This window comes from Haliotis rubra, unplaced genomic scaffold (assembly GCF_003918875.1).
Source record: "Haliotis rubra isolate DU_JTF1 unplaced genomic scaffold, ASM391887v1 Scf844, whole genome shotgun sequence".
In the NCBI taxonomy this organism is placed as follows: domain Eukaryota; kingdom Metazoa; phylum Mollusca; class Gastropoda; order Lepetellida; family Haliotidae; genus Haliotis; species Haliotis rubra.
The window spans coordinates 55,731-76,254 of NW_025767573.1; the positions used below are offsets into that span (position 1 = coordinate 55,731).

Genomic DNA, 20,524 nt, shown 5'->3' on the forward strand with positions numbered 1-20,524 from the left:
TGTATGGGTACTACCTCTATAATACCACCTACACATCCTTTGTATTTGCAGAATTCCGGATGTACGTGCATTTGCAAGTTGAATTTACCTCAGTGGTGTCTCAGTCGTAAATGACCGGTGGGGTAGTCCAGTGGTTAAAGCGTTGTGCTCGTCATTCCAAATACCAGGGTTCTATTCCCCACATGGGTACAATGTGTGAAGCACAATTCTGGTGTCCTATTGCTGGATTACTGCTAAAGTCGGCGTGAAACTAACTAACCCCCTCAATTGTAAATAATTATAAATGTCATGACCAAATGTCATGAATACATTAATAACTCGTAAACTATTGTTGCACTATTACTTTGACTCTGGCGTATTGAATGTGTGTATATACTGAACAATGTGAACCCCACACGTTCCCAGTTGTGTGCACAATAACTATATATAAACTTATATAAAGTATAATAGGAAGAAAGGAGGACCTATTTCTAGTGCTTTATAAAGTCATTACCGAGTCTGTTGGGTAAATCCACCATGGCTTCGGTGTGTGTTGTTGCAAATCACTTGAGGTTAAATAAAATTGCTAGTTTCAACAATTGTTTTGATTTTTTGTTGCTTGTTTTAAAAAGACTAAATATTTTTGTAAAAATTGGAAAAGACACTTAAACTGTATATTTTCAATATATTGACGCATACTGGTAAAAGCCTGTATTGCAAAGTTCCATGTTAGCAAATAGTCCAATACGTCACGCTGAAGTGGTTTCTGCCCGATTTACTCTCAACAACGGACTCTACAATCACAATAACAGCATCTCTGCTGGGCTTCCCGTGTTCAAATATGTACTTTCACCCAAAGATTATCTCATGAAGCATCAGAAAGGGCGTCCATACGAAATATCTGCTCCCACTGTTTCTTCTTTCAAATATCAGCTGAAGACAGATTTGTTTCAACAGTCTTACATTTGCTAAAGCACACATGAAATTATTAAAAGTCGAAGCACAAACAATGTCTTCCTGACAAGGGTATATTTCATTAGTCAGCCACAAGAACAGTTGGAATAAGCAGATCTGGAAGAAAAACAAAACATCAGATGTCACCATGTATAATATAGTTTAGCAGTTATCATAATTCGGGGAAACTATATCCAAGTATTGATAAGTCATACTAAAGAAAAAGATAGTTGAGCGTTTAATGTTTTTTTGCAACTACCCGTGGGAACTGGAACTGTGTTTGTGGTGTTATGGTTCCAAGCGCCAACTTCCTGTATAGGATACTTCACAGGTTCACCGTCGACGTCCTTGCGGGGAGTACTGCTTGCATCATCTTGTAAAGCCTGTCTCCAAATAAGATCCCCAGTATCCCTAGAGCAGCGACCAACACTATCATGGAGCCTAGTGCTATCAGGACAACGTGTGAGGTGGGAAGGTGTCCTTCTGGCAAAGGTGCTGACGTAGACGTATCGACGACGCGGGACGGTGTCCCAGTAGCCGATGTTGTGGTAGGTTTCGACGTTGGTAAGAAAGCTGCAGTAAAAAATCAAACTCTAAAATGGTGTCTTACACCCTGGAACAAAATCCATGGCGTTCTTTACTAAACTACATACATATAATATAAATACAGTGAAATAATATGAAGTACTTACACCATGGATATACAAATACTAACTAGGCCGAATGAAAAGGTTGTGAGTACCTCTGTGTACATGGTTAAATACATGTAAATCGTTACATCCGTGCGAAATTATCGAAGAAACCTTTCTTGTTCTCAGAGTTGACTGAGGAAGCTTTTAAGGCGGAGTCTGTGCCGTATGAAAAGTCTTCGGCAACACCTGCGCCCTAATAGAGAGCAAGCGAATGAGAGGATGTGAGTGTTTATCAGTTTTAAGGGGCGTTCACTCGTCACGCCGAAGGCCGGGGTTCGATTCCCCACATGAGTACAATGTGTAAAGCCGTGATATTGCTTGAATATTGCTAAAAGCGGCGTAAAACCTAACCCACTCACTCATCAGTTCTGGAGACAACATGAAAGCTATATCCACGAGTTACACATTACAACACGGTTCTCAGTGTTGAATAACACCAGAATGTTGCAATAACAAATATTAATCTTGTATGACAAACGCCGCGCCATGTGACTAGTCCGTCGATTGTACGAACAAGATTAACCTGGGCCAAACATAAGTCATTGATAAAACCAACACGCGGAAGTATATGTCAGCTGATTGGTACACTTACAGCTTAACCGTCTTAACCGGGTCAGTGTGACACGCTATAAGAATCAACAACCGAGAAGGCAGTAGTGTCTATGACCAGGCCCTGGTTTAACATAATGCTTTGCAAAACATCGGAAGTCAAGTAAACGGTCTGGTACAAAATACGGTTTCAGAGTTGAACTCGATCTCAAATTATACAACATGAAGATTAACATGAAGATAGTGATACAAAATAGTATTATAATGGAAGCTTAAGATAGGTATAGTCACGTATATCACCATATAGGTTTCCGGACGGCAGTGCTTGCTTGGACTATATGAGGGGTGCTGTGTCACACAGACATTGTAAATTCTTGAATGCTGGCTTGTGATTACGGTGAAGTTATCTGTATGCGTTATTGAGATGTTTTATAGTAATTCATGTGGCAAGAAAGATAACAACGAACGTTTCTTAAATGTCCGAAAACCCATAATACGAGTGTAGGCCTATCGAATGTCCTACCTCTGTTAAGAGAAGCAGTTATAAGAATATTAATGACATGCAAGTAAACTGTAAAGCAAATTAAAGCTCAAATCTCACCTGGACAATATGTCTGACACTTGACGAGTGTATCTTGTAGTTCTGGGTGGTCACAGATCACATCACAGAAGTCACACATGTGAGAGTCCACGTCGAAAAACTGGTTCGGGCCACACACAGAGAAACAGTGTGACAGCATAATATCCAGCAGCATCATAATCACAATTCGTACACATCTTCATAGCCTTGATAATCTCAACAATACAAACAAGCATTCCTATAGAGTTTGCACTACACATTGAGCGACACCGTGCGTCCAGGTCTGAGTGTGTGCTTCGACTGCTGGCGAATGAAGCTCGTCATAGGCAGTGTAAAATGTATCCGGACTGAACCGGAAGCTAAGGTTAATCTCGTCACTCAAGGCTCGTCCCTAGACAATCAATGAAGGTAAAAAGAGATGTCTGATATTTTTATGAGCACGAAGATTATATATTGGCATGTATAGTGTATCTAAAAGAGGAATATGTGTACACAAGACTCGATACTGTCAGTTGCCGTCACTGCAGGGTTGGTTAACCTCTATTGACAAAAGAGATGGGAAATATGAACTATTCTTATCCCAATTTTCCCAGCCGCTGTAGAAAATTATGCCCTGACGTGAAAAAACAAACTGGTGAACGAGTATTTGTTCATTCTTCATCTTTCATCTATTTTAAAAGAAATTCTTCATTGTTTCAAATACATACATTGTCCAAATTATTTTAAAAGCATGTTTCTGCATATACACACGATATACATCAAGCATAATGCTTTCAATTTAAATGTATTACCTTCTAAAGCGATACATTTATTCAGTATTCTTACCTGTGAAAATTCGGGTTAGAATTGGTCTTCTGTAACCCATGCTTGTCGTAAGAGTCGACTAATGGGATCGGGTGGTCAGGCTCGCTGACCTGGTTGGTACATGTCATCGTTTCCCATTTGCGTAGATCGATGGTCATGATGTTGATCACTGGATTGTCTGGTCCAGACTTGATTATTTACAGACCGCCGCCATACAGCTGGAATATAGCTGAGAGCGGCGTAAAACAATAAACCAAACTAAAACCAAATCTTTCTTCATCTATATTTATTTAATGTTTTCTTAGCAAAGCGACTCGATTTGCATTATATAATATGTCACTATTCATAGGTGATCCGAACTTCAAGAGTTCATGAAAATTACATAATTAGTGAAAACATTTATTTTTATTTCTTATGTTGTTACCTTTACGACGAGCATGGGATGCTGAAGACCAATTCTAACCCGGATTTCCACTGACGGGTCTGCAGTAAGGAGTGTGAACAGGATATAAGTACACATAAGAAATGTTTGTAAATAATTTACCCTCAAGATTTAACGTCTAAATCTTCCTGTAGAACAATATTAACATTGCTAAAATGTCCGCAATCTTAATAGACCTTGTCTGTCATACAGAACCTGAAACAATTACATCCAAGAAAGCCCGTGCAAGTCTAGAAAATGTGGCAAGTCTAGATTTCCACAATTTCTGAGAATTAAGAACGCCTCTGGGTTCCTTTTCATTAAATGTTATTATATATTTTTTGTGTGAACAGGTTTGTTTTGATTTCCAGACGCATGCCAACCATGCTGAACAGACGGGAGAGGTTACCATGGAGATTGTACGAACGATTCAATGTCTCTCTCCTCGGGCAAGGCCGTTTGGTTTGTTGTATAGCAATACTCAACATGATTCCAGCGGCGGTCTGTAATATGGCGGCGGTCTGTCAACAGCATATTCATCGGGTTTGGACCATGTGTAAAGCATGGCTACTCGATTTAGCGCCTCGTACTAGCATGGGTTGTTGAAGACCAATTTTAACTCGGGATGATTAACTTAAATTAAAGAAATTAAAATAACAAATTAAAGAAATATGTTTCTTTGCCTTGTCCTCCGTCACTACTGCATGGGAATGTTGGCTTATATGAATGTAGGGTATGTGACATGTACCCACACAATGAGAAGGCGCAACGAGAGCCGAAGTGCGTCTTAGTCAAAGGGAGATAAGTCCAATATGATCAGATTTGTATGTAGCTTATAACTTTATACAGTGTCCATTCAGGAACTGCTGAGCTGTTTCCGTTGGTATCTGGTATATACGCAAGTGATAAAATATGAAATAATTCGATCAAACCCTTCATTCATTCCTTATGATGTATAGTTACTGAATCTTGTGCACGAATGTCATAGTATTTTACAGTTTGATGGCGTGTATGAAAAGCCGTACAGTATGAAATTTTAAGTATCCCTTTAGTAATTTAAAACTGTATCAGTAAACCATTTCTGTTCGCGTTCAGTGCTTATTTGCGTGGCATGACTTATATTTGATACACCTATGATACGATGGTGGGATACATTGATTATTGAACGATAATACATCGTCCGTATACCTGGAGCTTGAGTGACACTCATAGGCTTAAAGAAACAGATCCTCACTGATGGGAACACAGTTGTTGGCAATAGGGATGTCTGTGTCTTGTCTAAATATTTTCTGACTGATTTTGTACGGATCTGTATGGAACTTTGGAATTCAGTACAATAAGAAGAACGGGCATATCTCTGGATTTTAGAGTCAATCAAAAAGTAGATGAATGGTTTTGGCCGATGTCTTCCTATGTGAAAATAATATATTAGGCTATATGTATCAATGTTTGATATGTCACTAATGCCAAGCTATTTGATCTAGCAGTTAATGTATGTTGTTTAATGCGACCTTAAACATGAATAGACTTAGAAAGAGATTGAATTGCATCGAGATTCTGTAACGTCACATACTTCCACCAAGGTAATTGTCCATAACTTTACTTAAAGAATATTTGATCCTATATGGCGTAGAATATATGGTACATTTAGGCAAGACATCCCATCCCCAGGGAACCGTGCGCTTCAATGCTACAGGATGAGATGGTCACGTTATTGACTATATAAAAGATTTGACGAAAAGATTTGAAAGCGAACACAAATATGGAAAGCTATATGAAACGACAGTAGCACAAATGAGACATGATAACATTTTAAAGATGAAAATCATTTATATCGACAAAATATTTGTTTTATACTACGATAATTGTGTATACCATTACAGTTATTGAAATTGTTTATAGAGTCGCGTAAATTATAAGAGAAATATATCTAACCAATGGAAGCCAATGTGTAACTACATATACACTAGTTGGACGTTGTTTAATGCAGTTTGTATTCTAACACATTTGTCTGTACGTTTTCAGATGTATTCATCGGAAGTCGTGGTATTGGAGGACATCTACAGTCTAGCTGCACAACAACTCCCCGTGGACCTCGGGGATCACGTCTGAAAAGAATAAAGAATATCCTTCAGATCGAAAAATCTTTTGTGTTTTCATCTGATTCTATTCAGGGACTAATTATTTCAGAACCAGTTATAATTACCCTTTCACTTTTCTAAACGTAAGGCTTACTTCTCACACCGTGTTTCTATCAACCGTCCCCGTGGCAGCATTGCTGCTGTTCAAGTACAATAATCTTGCCGCATTTCACCTCATTTTTACAATTAGATGTGCCGCGATTTAATTGTTTATGTATCGATATATTTTCTGTTAATTACTACGTTGAAAATAAGTATTTGCTTCTATGAGTTAACAGGAATGCACGTGACAAACATACATGATCATACATGTATTTGCTTTACACTTACGCTGTTCCTGGATCGGGTTGGGGACGTTGGGACCATTCCGGTTGAAGGTGGGGACTACAGCCTTCCTGACGCATAGGAGAAAGAACAGCATCCCCAAAAGATGAATGTCATCAAGCTGGACCAGTACCATGTGTCAATGATGGAGCAGAGGATGCGGGTGTTGCAAACACAGACACAGCTGGGAGTATCCCCTGCAGCTAACGCCCTGATGGCACAACACTCACGCGAATCTGTAAGATTGATCATGGGTTAATTAGTGTATTTGAGATTCTGAGGATTGTATGTTAATCTTCAGCTGTAGGGGATCATGAAACATAAATATGAGAAAAAAACATATTTGCTGGCCACAAACAGTCTACACAAAAAACGTTTGTGCCTGTCCATAAACATATATTTCTAGTATTACCATACTGTTCTGATTTATCTTGATTTCCAAGTTTCACACTCTGTGATCAGCAGACAGTGAAACAGGTACCAGGTACAACCCCGAACTGGTGACGATCGAACATGTTCAGGGTATCGATTGATCCAAAACCAGGCTGTACGAAATCGACATCAAACGGCGAGCATATTGCTATCAAAGTTCACCAGACTTGTTGGAGTACGCATTACAAGTTCGGCGATTAGACATCTACAGGGCTCATCACCATGCCACGTGTTGTGCCGCCATTACAAATATATTACCAACAAGCATCATCGAAGTATGCCATCAGGTCATTGTCGCTGGTTGTCTCGTATTCATAGAATACCATGGCCAAAACCTTTTTTCCCTTTGACTTTCAACACACCTGTGACATAATAGGAGGACGTCTTTCGTCATCGGCATAGCCCACCGACCACGTTGTCTGAACCTAACCAGGCGCTGTAAGAAACTGTAACTGACTCCCTTCAAGCCTCAGTGGGGAGACGCAGCATCTATCGTCGAGTGAATCAGTGTTTGAAAAATCGTGGCGATAATATTTTAATCGCTACTAATCCAATAAGGTCAGCTTTCCAATCATACAATTATATGGAAGTTTTTGTATGTTTGTGTTTGTGTGAGTGTGTGTATCTGCATGTGTGTGTATCTGCATGTGTGTGTTGTGTTTCTATGTGTCGGTATAACTGTGTGTTTATATATCTGTATAAATGTGTGTGTGTGTGTGTGTGTGTGTGTGTGTGTGTATGTATCTATATGTGAGTATCTATGTGTACGTGTGTGTGTAGATGTGTGTTTTGTGAGTGTGTGTTTGTTTGCTCTGTGAATTGGGACTGGGTAACGTTTGGCGATTTCCTTACCATGAATTTCGATAGTATATAGTGCAGACAGTACTAGAAGCTGTATTTTAGTGCATAGTGTAATCCAAATATAACAAAAGCTGCATTTGACCAATTTGTAAATGGCACTGTGCATTCATACATAAAGTACGCGATCTACACTACCGGATGTCTGACTGCCATGTTTGTGGAAGCCACGGTGACTGAGTGGGTTAGGTATGATGTTAGGTGCTGGCAATGATGTGTCTGACTCTGATAGTACCCGTGAAGGTCCGGGTTAGAATATTGATCTTCAGTAACCCATGCTTGTCGTAAGAGGCGACTAACGGGATCGGGTTTTCAGGCTCGGTGACTTGGTTGACACATGTCATCGATTCCCAATTGCGCAGATCGATGCTCATGATGTTGATCACTGGTTTGTCTGGTCCAGACTCGATTATTTACAAACCGCCGCCATATAGCTGGAATATTGCTGAGTGCGGCGTAAAACTAAACTCACTCACTCACTGATAGTGTGGGTCCGAATCCCGGAATCCCGGAGTGGAACTCAACCCTTAAAGTACTAAATTTCTACTTTACGTAGATATAAACATATATGGTGAATACTACAATGGCCACAGCCGGCAGTGGCACATGTTCCTGTTACCAGACTATACAACTTACATTTAGCCAGTATTCCAAGTGTTGATGAACGCTTTGTTGACGTTTTATTTTAAGATTCCTCCGGCCATTCAGTACTGAACCTGAGTATACTAGATGCATTCAGATCATGATACATTCACATATGATCACAAACAATATTAAATGAACCGGTCAACTAAACGAAAAGTGCCTTACCCCAGGTGGGAATCATCCTGACCTCATCAGTGGCTGTCTTTACTCAAACGGATATCTGTGCTACAAGTTGAACGTCACTGCTGCCTTTGTTGTTGTTGTTGCGTTTACTGCGCCCTCTTTTGTCTGGTCGGATCGGATCGAATCGTGTGGAGGTTAAACCATTTCTGTTCGCGTTCAGTGCTTATTTGCGTGGCATGACTTATATTTGATGCACCTATGATATGATGGTGGGATACATTGATTATTGAACGATAATACATCGTCCGTATACCTTCGTCACGATATGGCTGAAATATTGCCGATGTGACGTTAAATATTAACTCACTCACTCACTCCGTATACCTGGAGCTTGAGTTACACTCATAGGCTTAAAGAAACATATCCTCATTGATGGGAACACAGTTGTTGGCAACAGACATGGGTTCAATTACTTTGAAATGTAATTAATTAAATTACAATTACTTTGATTTTCCTCCTAACCCATGCTTGTCGTAAGAGGCGACTAACGGGATCGGGTTTTCAGGTTCGGTGGCTTGATTGACACATGTCATCGATTCCCAATTGATAACGGTTGGCAATTACGTATTTGCCTGTTCTAGGACATTTTCATAGTAGCCTTTTGTTTTGTCCTCCGTGATCTTATCGACTAACCGCAAGACTCATAATGTTTGAATTACATCAAAGGCATACTGTAGACATCATCAATGTAAACATGAGCCTTAATCTAATATGTGTACAAACCGATAACATTTTGAAAGAATCAGGGTTGGGTAACCAGTTACCTTATTCAACAACATGTAGTCATCATCCCTCAAAGCTACAGTTTACACTGAAATACCTCGGTAAGTCAATGGTAAATATACAAGGGATATCATTCAAACTGAGAACAGATATTCTATGCAATCAACGTTGTTGACAAGGTCCATGTATGTACCTCATTCAATTACATCTCTTGCGTGCCATCTTCCAACCTACCTCATGATGTACGTAGCTGTTTTTACACTAATGATTCAAAATCATTAGGAGAAACAAGAGACGCTAAACCAGGACTAGTATGAATCCTTCAGTCAGTTGGTTTTCTGACCACACTTACATGTATGCTTTATGTACATTATCAGAACAGTGGAGAATACATGATATTATACATCTACTGATCTATGACATGAATACGACCTGCGTGTGTTGTGCACATATCAGAGTTCATTGTAGTCTCCGACTGGAAAGTAGCATTTTTCCTATTCATAAATAATTATTCATTCTACCTCATAATACATTTTTTATTTGTTTCTCTTTACTGTCGTTCCTGTTTCAAGGGTTGTCAATAATATTTTATATAATGAACCGTACAGCTAATTATAACATTTTCCAGTGGCAGCACTTGTTACAAAATGTATAACGTATGGACCATGCTCTGTGCCAGTGATATCAACATTTTGGCGTCGGAAAAGCGATGTTTTTGTTGTATTGGAACTGAAATAATTTTATTCTTTCAAAACTGCTTGTACCATCTTTGATTGTAAGATTTTAGTACTGATTCATTTATATGGGTCCGAAATTTGGGGAACTAAGTATTTTCACTGTATAGAAAAGGTTCATGCATCATATTTTAAATGCTTCCTAAATTTGGGAAAGTATGCTTCAAATAAGGCTGAAAGTGGGCGTTGCAATATATTTGTACTCACCAGATTAAGAGTAATACAATTTTGGCTGAAATTATTAAAATTGGATTCTTATAGGTACCCTAGGCAAAGTTATATTTTCCTAAAGCTACAAGATGATATTGGCAAGCTTAATTGGGCATCAGAGGCTAGACAGTTACTTTTTTCGACTGGATTTTCTCATGTGTGAATTTCACAAAAGGTTGGAAATGAATGTAATTTTTTATATGTTTTTAAGCAACGTCTTCAGGACATTTTCTTCCAAGAATGGTCTATGTCTATAAATAATTCAAGTTTTTTAGAACGCTATTCTTCTCATAAATCTTTGCTACAACCGGAGTTTTATATTATGAATCTACAAGACAAATAGTTAATACGGGCGTTCATGAAATGGCTTTCATGATTTTAGAATTCACCAATTACGTAAGCCCAATAGTGCTTTCAGTGATGTAAATGAGTCCATCTGTAAACCTTGTAATACAGGTAATATGGAAAGTGAATGTCATGTAATATTTGTGTGAACCAAGTATTCAGATTTACGAAGTAAGTATTTATCATTTATATCAGCACCTGTAAGAGATAAACAAATATTGTCCAGTCTGTTAAATTCTAAAAATATTGACATTATCAAAACAATTGCAATTTATTTAAAACATGTCTTCAATGCAAGAAATGTCACCGCCACCACGTGCATTTAATTGTAGCAAGTGTATTTGTACTATAGGTCTTTAGGCCCGAAATACTGAATAAAAATTAATCTGAATCTGAATCTAAGCTTGTTTTCACATATAACGATGTAGTTGTGTTGTCATGTAACAGATGCTTAGCGACTATTGATCTCTGGAACATACAAGGGAACAATGTTTCATGTCCACGACACTCATTTGTAAATACATCATCTACAATTATAGGTTTGTGGTTTGACAACGCACTCCAAGAAGGCGGTCTCGAAATGATTGCCAATTGCGCAGATCAATGAGCATCTACACTACCGGATGTCCGACTTCCATTTTTGTGGAAGCCACGGTGACTGAGTGGGTTAGGTATGATGTTAGGTGTTGGCAATGATGTGTCTGACTCTGATAGTACCCGTGAAGGTCCGGGTTAGAATATTGATCTTCTGTAACCCATGCTTGTCGTAAGAGGCGACTAACGGGATCGGGTTTTCAGGCTCGGTGACTTGGTTGACACATGTCATCGGTTCCCAATTGCGCATATCGATGTTCATGATGTTGATCACTGGTTTGTCTGGTCAGACTCGATTATTTACAGACCGCCGCCATATAGCTGGAATATTGCTGAGTGCGGCGTAAAACTAAACTCACTCACTCACTGATAGTGTGGGTCCGAATCCCGGAATCCCGGAGTGGAACTCAACCCTTAAAGCACTAAATTTCTACTTTACGTAGATATAAACATATATGTTGAATACTACAATGACCACAGCCGGCAGTGGCACACGTTCCTGTTACCAGACTATACAACTTACATTTAGCCAGTATTCAAAGTGTTGATGAACGCTTTTGTTGACGTTTTATTTTTAAGATTCCTCCGGCCATTCAGTACTGAACCTGAGTATACTAGATGCATTCAGATCATGATACATTAACCTATGATCACAAACAATTTTAATGAACCGGTGAACCGGTCATCCTGACCTCATCAGTGGCTGTCTTTACTCAAATGGATATCGAAACGTCACTGTCGTCTCTACGTGTTGCTCTTCCTGATCGGAAAACCCCAGGTCGGAAATCATTGTGTCGCCGTTTTGTCACCTCATATTAGGGCAGTGGGGATGTCTTTGCTCAAATGGATATCCCCATGTGCTACAATGTGTGAACGTCACCCTGCAGTGCTTCTGTTGTAAAGCGGCGTAAATTCACCGGCCTTCATTTGTCATTTCTATAACTTTTCAGATGAATCGTGGACTAATTTCGGGGATGCATATTTAGAAAACATCGCATACGGTTTATCTGTAATACCATCATATCGCCATTTAATGCGTAAGTGTTCGTTATTGTTACGGGACAGTGGGTCCTCATTTATGACGGTGTACAATTTTGGCATAGTGCATACCCACGTTTACTTATTTCACCCTCTTCTCTCGGAAGGTAATGTAGCCAAGTGTATAGCCTAATCTTCAGTTATATCGATGATCCAACATCGATTAAGAACTTTCAAATTCCATAGCCAATTTCCTTAAACTCTTTACCCACTTTAACAGGAGTGAGTGAGTGAGTTTAGCTTGACGCTGCACTCAGCAATATTCCAGCTGTATGGCGGCGGTCTGTAAATAATCGAGTCTGGAACAGACAATCCAGTGATCAACAGCATGAGCATCGATCTACGCAATTGAGATTCGATGACATGTGTCCACCAAGTCAGCAAACCTGACAACCCGATCCCGTTTGTCGCCTCTTACTGGGTTACTGAAGATCAATTCTAACCCGGATCTTCACGGGTGCCTAAACTAGATATAAAGGAGGTCAGTGAGACCCTTCATCCATTTCACATGCAGATATATGCATAAGGATTAACAGTGATAAAATATTCTCCTCAAAGACTGTTTGATTAAAGTCATGGCTTCAATATTCCAGCTGTCAACTTTCACTTTGTTAGAGTAATATCAAACAATGTCCCTTAAGAGTTATGTCGAGTAGCCAGCTTTAGCCATTGTGTAGACATTTCACTTTAAAGAACAGTCGCTATGAATTCACAGTGTGACACTGTTGCTCTGAAATTGTTTGAGGTAACTTAAAAGACCTCAGAAAAGCTTTCAATATGTTTTATGGTGGAAGGCGATGTTGATAACGAATGTAATAACCCATTCAGACTTTTATCAAGCGTTACCGTGTTAAGTTTGGGGTAAGATGGGGGAAGAGGGGTGCTATTTGTCTGTGAGGTGAAGTGTCTGAGCCAGGGTATGCTGGACAGAAATCTCAGCCATACCTCATAGGAATGTATGGGTACTACCTCTATAAAACCACCTACACATCCTTTGTATTTGCAGAATTCCGGATGTACGTGCATTTCCAAGTTGAATTTACCACAGTGGTGTCTCAGTCGTAAATGACCGGTGGGGTAGTCTAGTGGTTAAAGCGTGTGCTCGTCATTCCAAATACCAGGGTTCTATTCACCCACATGGGTACAATGTGTGAAGCACAATTCTGGTGTCCTATTGCTGGATTACTGCTAAAGGCAGCGTAAAACTAACTAAATCCCTCAATTGTAACTAATTATAAATCTCATGACCAAATGTCATGAATACATTAATAACTCGTAAACTATCGTTGCGGTATTACTTTGACTCTGGAGTATTGAATGTGTGTATATATTGAACAATGTGAACCCCACACGTTCCCAGTTGTGTGCACAATAACTACTTCTATAAAGTACAATAGGAAGAAAGGAGGACATATTTCCAGTGCTTTATGAAGTCATTACCAAGGCTGTTGGGTAAATCCAGTATGGCTTCCGTGTGTGTTGTTGCAAATCACTTGAGGTTAAATAAAATTGCTAGTTTCAACAATTGTTTTGATTTTTTGTTGCTTGTTTTAAAAAGACTAAATATTTTTGTAAAAATGGAAAAAGACACTTTAACTGTATATTTTCAATATATTGACGCATACTGGTAAAAGCCTGTATTGCAAAGTTCCGTGTTAGCAAATAGTCCAATACGTCACACTGAAGTGGTTTCTGCCCGATTTACTCTCAACAACGGACTCTACAATCACTATAACAGCATCTCTGCTGGGCTTCCCGTGTTCAAATATGTACTTTCACCCAAAGATTATCTCATGGAGCGCATCAAAAAGGGCGTCCATACGAAAAATCTGCTCCCACTGCTTCCTCTTTCAAATATCAGCTGAAGACAGATTTGTTTCAACAGTCTTACATTTGCTAAAGCACACAGAGCATAATTATCTATTTTGTGAATCGCTATGGAAAGGCATGTATTACCAATCAGTCCGATGAATGTCCATTAATGTAGACACCTCTTAAGTAGCAGCAGGAGATGGAGTTTGGCAGCAGCATTAAACGGTGCAGATGGGTTAAACAAACATATTAGATTCCCCTGCTGAAGGATTAAGTCAACAAATCATTTGTATTTCCGAAATAACCACCCGTGTTCGAGGACGTATACTTTGTAAGTGCCACAATGGCTTGTTTGGAAGCTTCACTTCTTCGGAAATATTCTTGGTGCCTAAATCACTTCATTGCTAGACATTATGTACATATTATCCCGAGTGTAGTGTCCTACATTTCTTACAGTATATATTCATATAAAAATAATTTTCTTCACGTTATAAGTTAACTATAATAATTATCAACTAATCTTTTATTAGTTCATATTAATCTGAACAAATCACAACTATTCAATCTTAACTAACGAATAAATGAAGGCCTTGTGTCATGAAGTAACACCTACCAACATGGCCAATTGGCCACCTCAAACTTCATTATAGCATTCCAGGTGAACGTGCATTTTGAAAATACAAATGTAGTTCAAATGACAATTTGTTACAGCACAGTATCCGTACAAAATCAATTTCACAAATGACAAAATCATTACTTATTCACACAAATGTGTAAATCAGTGCACAAAACTTTCTTTTAGTGAGTCAGTGGCTCCTTAAATAATGTATTACAAGCAGATAAGACGGAAATCATTCCACTCCTTTATAATTTCAGCAAGTCATTTAGGGAAACCCAGCAACGCTGCCCTTGTATGTCGGCAGATTCACACAGGGCATATGAAACGTCACCGTCACGCAATACATACAACTATACAGTATATATATTTATGCAGATGAATTACACGAGGATCATGCATCAAATTGCTGAAAAGCATGTGCAAATATCGTGCATGTGAACAGCTGCGTTTTGATGTAAAGTTTTGTAAAGTATTCGCCAATTTTCACTGATTTTTATCATTTACTGAACTCTTTCAACGTTTTACGAATTTGTTTTACTATACATCAGTGCATATGTAAACAATACCTTTAAACAGGATGGAACATTTTTCAAAATTTAGTAAAGAACAGTTGCCTGAAGTAAGTGGCTATGGCACACAAGTGAGTCTAAACTGTTGATAGGAAGTATAGTTTATAGATATATCACTATCTTCAGATTGAATTGTTTGGACAAGTTTATTTCAAACTTATACAAGATTTATACACGATTAACAAACCCTTAGAGACCAGGTTAAATGTATGTCTTCAATATATTGAACACCACAGGCAAAAGCCTTAAGTGCAAAGTATGGTAGCATAAAAGTAGCATAAAGTCCAACATGTCACGCAAACACCACTGGCGATACTGGAACCATATAATATACAACAGATGGTTATCATATAGCCCTTCCCGATCATCTGGGCTCTTCTCTGTGGTCTAGAATGGAGCTCCTGTTACTATGGTTACTATGACAGTCTTCTTGCAGATCATCAGCATCTAAGTAGGTCAGCCACCGCTCAACACTCTGCTCTGGTTTCTGAGCTGCACCTTTAATTTTTATATCTGAAAGAAGAAAGCTCATATAAGGCAATCTTTTTATTGAATACACCTTTAAGATCAATTTCACATTCTTCCTTATAAGGTGATTGTGAGCTAATGTGTATCCACATCATTCTCCACGTGCCAGACCCAGTGACGTGTCGCTATATTTAGACGGCGACAGTGTCATGTTACATATGTACTTAGAGATGAGGATATCCGCTGTGAATGTGCATGGTTGCGCATAGCAGCCTTTGTCACAGCTATTTCCCAAAGGGTTCAGGTCAACCCTGGGAACTAGACTGAAGTCCGCAGGCAATGCAGAAACAATCAGGATAATAGATGAACAAACAGTTGAATAGTATATATACCACCTGCAAATAATCATTTTAAGGGTTCGTACCAACACTTCCGTGATCCATTTTTTAACTGTTAATATTTAAAGTAACGTATAAACATTCGTCAGTTTCACATCAGTAGAAAGTTATCAAACTAATTCAGCTGAGTCTTGTTACTATGGAAAGATACACTGTGCAGCACTCAGATTAAATTAAGTACCAAAAATTGTAAAGGGTGTTAGGGACATACACGGTGTTCCATTGCAGACTGGTTGTATTAAAGCATCTTCTCTACCACCATGTCGACACCGCCCAGAACAGAGCCGGAAAGTGATCATGGATAACATGGCCAGTAAGACGATCCCCAGGGCGACAGACACCGCCCACAGCAGCTGGACAAAAGGGAATTTGCTTTTTGGTTTGGAGAAATCTGAAATAGAAGAAAACATGTAGAATATAAATTCAGGCTTTAAAACAGGAAAAATATGTGAAAATCATGTGAATGGATCGCTACAAATCAGACATGGCACCAAGTAGGCGTAATTACACCGTTTAAAAACCGAGACCACAACTTGGCACCATGTCGTCAATTATGTCCCCTTCAACGCGTGACACACGACGCCATTAATAAAAGGAGACACCAGAATGAGAGTTACACGGTCTTACAGCGAAAATAATAGAATTTTGTGCGGGGACATTTTGTTCTATATTCCTGGACGAAAAAAAGGAATTGCTGAATACGATGTACAAATAATGACTATACGAGGACAAACACGCCTTTGCAACATGTTATCTAAATGTATGCACCACGTCGACACTATCTATCTAAAAGACATCCACAGAACATAATTAAAACAAGTTACTGCATTTAACCTGTTATATACCTAGTTGTAAAAATAGTTAAAGCTATTGTGTTCAAAGAACCTTGTTTTAAACGAATTATACATCACCTGGACACATCTGTGCGCATGCGCCACTTATTTCATGGTCTGTCGTACAGATGTCCGCGCATGGTTCACACCGTAATATGACCTTGTCCAGATATGTGTGAGGGGGGCATAACTCTGTATGGTCCTTAACACTCACTGTTTGCTCCCATTTGAGCCCTTGGAACATGAAACCTGCATTGAAATAAAGAGGTCATTTAAGAAATTATCGCAATGCCTAAACCTTATGATTAGATCACTATAACATCTTCCATTCTTTGATATACACACAAGAGAGGTTGTGAGTGTTTTCCATCATGGTAATATCGCGTCATCCACTTACATAGCCTGACCTTGAGTTGAGTGAGTTGGGTTTAGCGCCGTTTTGATCAGTATTCCAGTTATATCATAACGAGTTACAGTTTTACTACTTCAGTGAGTGAGTGTTAGGGAGTTTGATTTTACGCTACTTTTAGCAATATTCCAGCAATATCACGGCGGCGATACCAGAAATGGGCTTCACTCATTGTACCCATGTGGTGAATCGAACCCAGGTCTTCTGCGTGACGAGCAAACGCTTTAACCACTAGGCTACCCCACCGCCCTTACTACTTCGGTGAAACTAAAGAGCGCAGGTATGGAGCGGACAAACCTAGACACAGGTTTGGTGATTCAAGAGGTCCATGAGACGTAATTCTACTCAGCGAATTGCGCCGCCTTCAACAAAAGGGTGACCCATGGCCCCTGTCTTGCCAACAGGGCTTGATGGTTAGGCAGTTAGTAGTGGTCCAGTGGTGTTGGTTCTTGCTCATGCTTTCAGACATTGGTTTGTCCTGACCAAACTCAATTAATCACATGACCATTATACAGCTGGTTCTGGTGTCCCCCCGTCATGATATTGGTGGAATATTGCTAAAAGCGGCACGTAAAACCATACTCACTCACTCACTCACCTCTATAGCTTGAATATAACTGGCTTCGGCGTTGAACATTTCTCATTTCACCCGTTACGCATGACTCAATTGGCGGTATGGTTCTGTTCCGATTAATTCATTAATACCAGCGCCTTGAGCATGTACTAGTTACGTGGATATTTGCGATATATATATATCCTTTAATAATTAATCGAATAAAATCTGTTCACAAAATCTTAACTTTTAATATTTGTAGTACATTACCACATGGTGTGAGGAATACTGAAGTTTAAGGTACTAGTCCGGATTAATGCTGGTTATATCGCTACCCAACTAACATCCCATGCTGTAAGTTAACACGGACACCTTACACACTATACTGACTACGAGCCGAACAGTTCTTACTTTTTGACTCCGACGCGAACGATAGACAGGGGGATAGACAGATAGATAGACAGGATATTGGCTACATAATCTTACCTGGACAATGTCTGAGACACAGGTCTGTTGTCTGCTGTATCGCAGCGTGTACACATATTTGTTCACAGTGTTCACACGTGCCTTTCCCTTGGTCCAGGTACTGACCAGATGGACATACCCGTTGTAGCGGGGTAGCAAGGCCAGACTCAACCAGTAACGCGGAGTACACAATGAGGCTTATCATGGCGATAATGTACACAAGAACGTTCAACTCGAAACACTGCCGTATCCGACACACCGCTGTCCCTGGTCAACTCGTAGCAGTCAGGGTCCGTATCTATGCATGTACGTGTCAAGACTACAAGTTACTTCTTTACCCGCCCAACATTACCCTGGAAAACCCTTTGTCAAAAAACGAAAGTAGCTGCGTATTTTCCGCTGAGCTATTTATAGCTACACGGCATCTGAAAGTCCCGATGAGCCATATCCAGTTTTAGTCCATTCATGTCCGTCATTCATCCGCTGATAAACGACAAAGTCATTTATCAACAGACCGTTGAGTTGTATAAAGGTGTGGTAAAGTTTTAATACACGTATATGTTTAAGGCAGCCTCAAGCTGGAAACACCGGCCATACGTGAGTAAAACCTTGTATGTGTTGTAAACCTTGACTTAACTACCTATGATTAGGTACAGTCTTTAGCTATTCTCATCTGCTCGAAGGCGAACTTGGTTACAGAAAATCGCATAAAAAAGACAAACATATTTCCATTTAAACATCCAGCTTAACCTTCTGGAGAGAAACATTCGAACATCCATACTACCTCCCTGGTATTCGTATATACTGAATACATTTTGTCTCAATAAATTATCAATTATCTTAGTCGTCATGTTGTTACAAAATAACAGCTTTATATGAATTTCGTTATTTTATACAGCTAAACCTAAAGCGCCTAAAAGACCACTCATATTTGTTGAAGACAAAATATTCAGAGATCCAGCAAACAATTTAAGTGTAACACAATTAGACTCTCGCTTGCTTCATGTATATTGAAACTGTCGTATTTGAAATTCTTGATGAATTGAAATATATATAACAGAGATTGATTACAATTATGAAATATATATAGTTATAGCACATATTTGCTATCCATCGAGGTTCGGGGGGTCGCCTAGTGATTAAAGCGTTCGCTCGTCACGCCGGAGACTTGGGTTCGATTCCCCACATGGGTACAATGCATGAAGCCCATTTCTGGTGTCCCCCGACGTGATATTGCTGGAATATTGCTAAAAGCGGCGTACAACTATACTCAGTCACTACTGTCCTTGCTCCGGGGTCAGTAGCCAGCTATAACCTCATATCCTCTTCTCCACCATCCCGTGTGGATTAGATGTGAGTTGGGGGCGGTAGAGTAGCCTGGTGGCTAAAGCAGTCGTTCATCACGCCAAAGACCCGGGTTCGATTCTCCATATGGATGAAGCCAATTTCTGATGTCCCCGCTGGAATATTGCTAAAAGCGGCGTAAAAGCAAACTCACTCACGCACTCACTCAGATGTGAATTGGTACTAAACTCCCTCCTCTCATCGCTCCACCCCACTCAAACTCACCCAAACACATCACTAACAGCCCCAATGGTTCGAGTGGTCGTGTTTTGCTGACTTGCATATCATCTTAGCATGATGTTAGCCACCGGATTGTCAGACTCGATCATTTCGAGAGTGAGTGAGTGTCTAAGTGAGTGAGTGATATGATTTTTACGCCGCACTCAGCAATATTCCAGCTATATGGCGGCGGTCTGAAAATAATCGAGTCTGGACCCGACAATCCAGTGATCAACAACATGAGGATCGATCTGCGCAATTGGGAATCGATGACATGTCAAACAAGTCACCGAGCCTGAAAACCCGATCCCGTTAGTCACCTCTTACCACAAACATGGATTACTGAAGATCAATATTCTAACCCGGACCTTCACGGGTGCTATCAGAGTCAGACACATCATTGCCAGCACCTAACATCATACCTAACCCACTCAGCCACCGTGGCTTCCACAAAAATGGCAGTCGGACATCTGGTAGTGTAGATGCGCATCGATCTACGCAATTGGCAATCACTTCGAGACCGCCTTCTTGGAGTGCGTTGTCAAACCACAAACCTATAATTGTAGATGATGTATTTACAAATGAGTGTCGAGGACATGAAACATTGTTCCCTAGTATGTTCCAGAGAA

At 39.7% G+C, this 20,524-nt stretch overlaps 1 protein-coding gene and 2 long non-coding RNA genes across 3 annotated transcripts; 1 reads left to right on the forward strand and 2 right to left on the reverse strand.

Annotated features, from left to right (window-relative positions):
- Positions 1-957: 957 nt before the first annotated feature.
- LOC124262552 lies at positions 958-2,931 on the reverse strand. Its single transcript, XR_006894630.1, has 3 exons — positions 2,776-2,931; positions 1,193-1,506; positions 958-1,050 (listed from the first exon to the last, which is right to left on the reverse strand). It is a non-coding gene; the product is annotated as an uncharacterized LOC124262552 (long non-coding RNA).
- Positions 1,384-11,049, forward strand: LOC124262551. Its single transcript, XR_006894629.1, has 4 exons — positions 1,384-1,481; positions 1,752-1,846; positions 4,351-4,502; positions 11,022-11,049. It is a non-coding gene; the product is annotated as an uncharacterized LOC124262551 (long non-coding RNA).
- Positions 11,050-15,333: 4,284 nt separating this feature from the next.
- On the reverse strand, positions 15,334-18,707 carry LOC124262548. Its single transcript, XM_046697054.1, has 4 exons — positions 18,354-18,707; positions 16,984-17,154; positions 16,284-16,463; positions 15,334-15,719 (listed from the first exon to the last, which is right to left on the reverse strand). The coding sequence occupies exons 1-4, from the start codon at positions 18,535-18,537 to the stop codon at positions 15,571-15,573; spliced, it is 684 nt and encodes a 227-aa protein (XP_046553010.1). The 5' UTR covers positions 18,538-18,707; the 3' UTR covers positions 15,334-15,570.
- Between the last annotated feature and the right edge of the window lie 1,817 nt (positions 18,708-20,524).

What these genes read in the sequence shown, in the direction of transcription:
- LOC124262548 (XM_046697054.1), bottom strand. Translation starts at nt 18,537, where the DNA reads ATGATAAGCCTCATTGTGTACTCCGCGTTACTGGTTGAGTCTGGCCTT. An exon ending in GTGTCTCAGACATTGTCCAG is followed by an intron (nt 17,155 to 18,353) that starts GTAAGATTATGT and finishes ATTTCAATGCAG; the next exon opens with GTTTCATGTTCCAAGGGCTC. An exon ending in AGTCTGCAATGGAACACCGT is followed by an intron (nt 15,720 to 16,283) that starts GTATGTCCCTAA and finishes TTCTTCTTTCAG; the next exon opens with ATATAAAAATTAAAGGTGCA.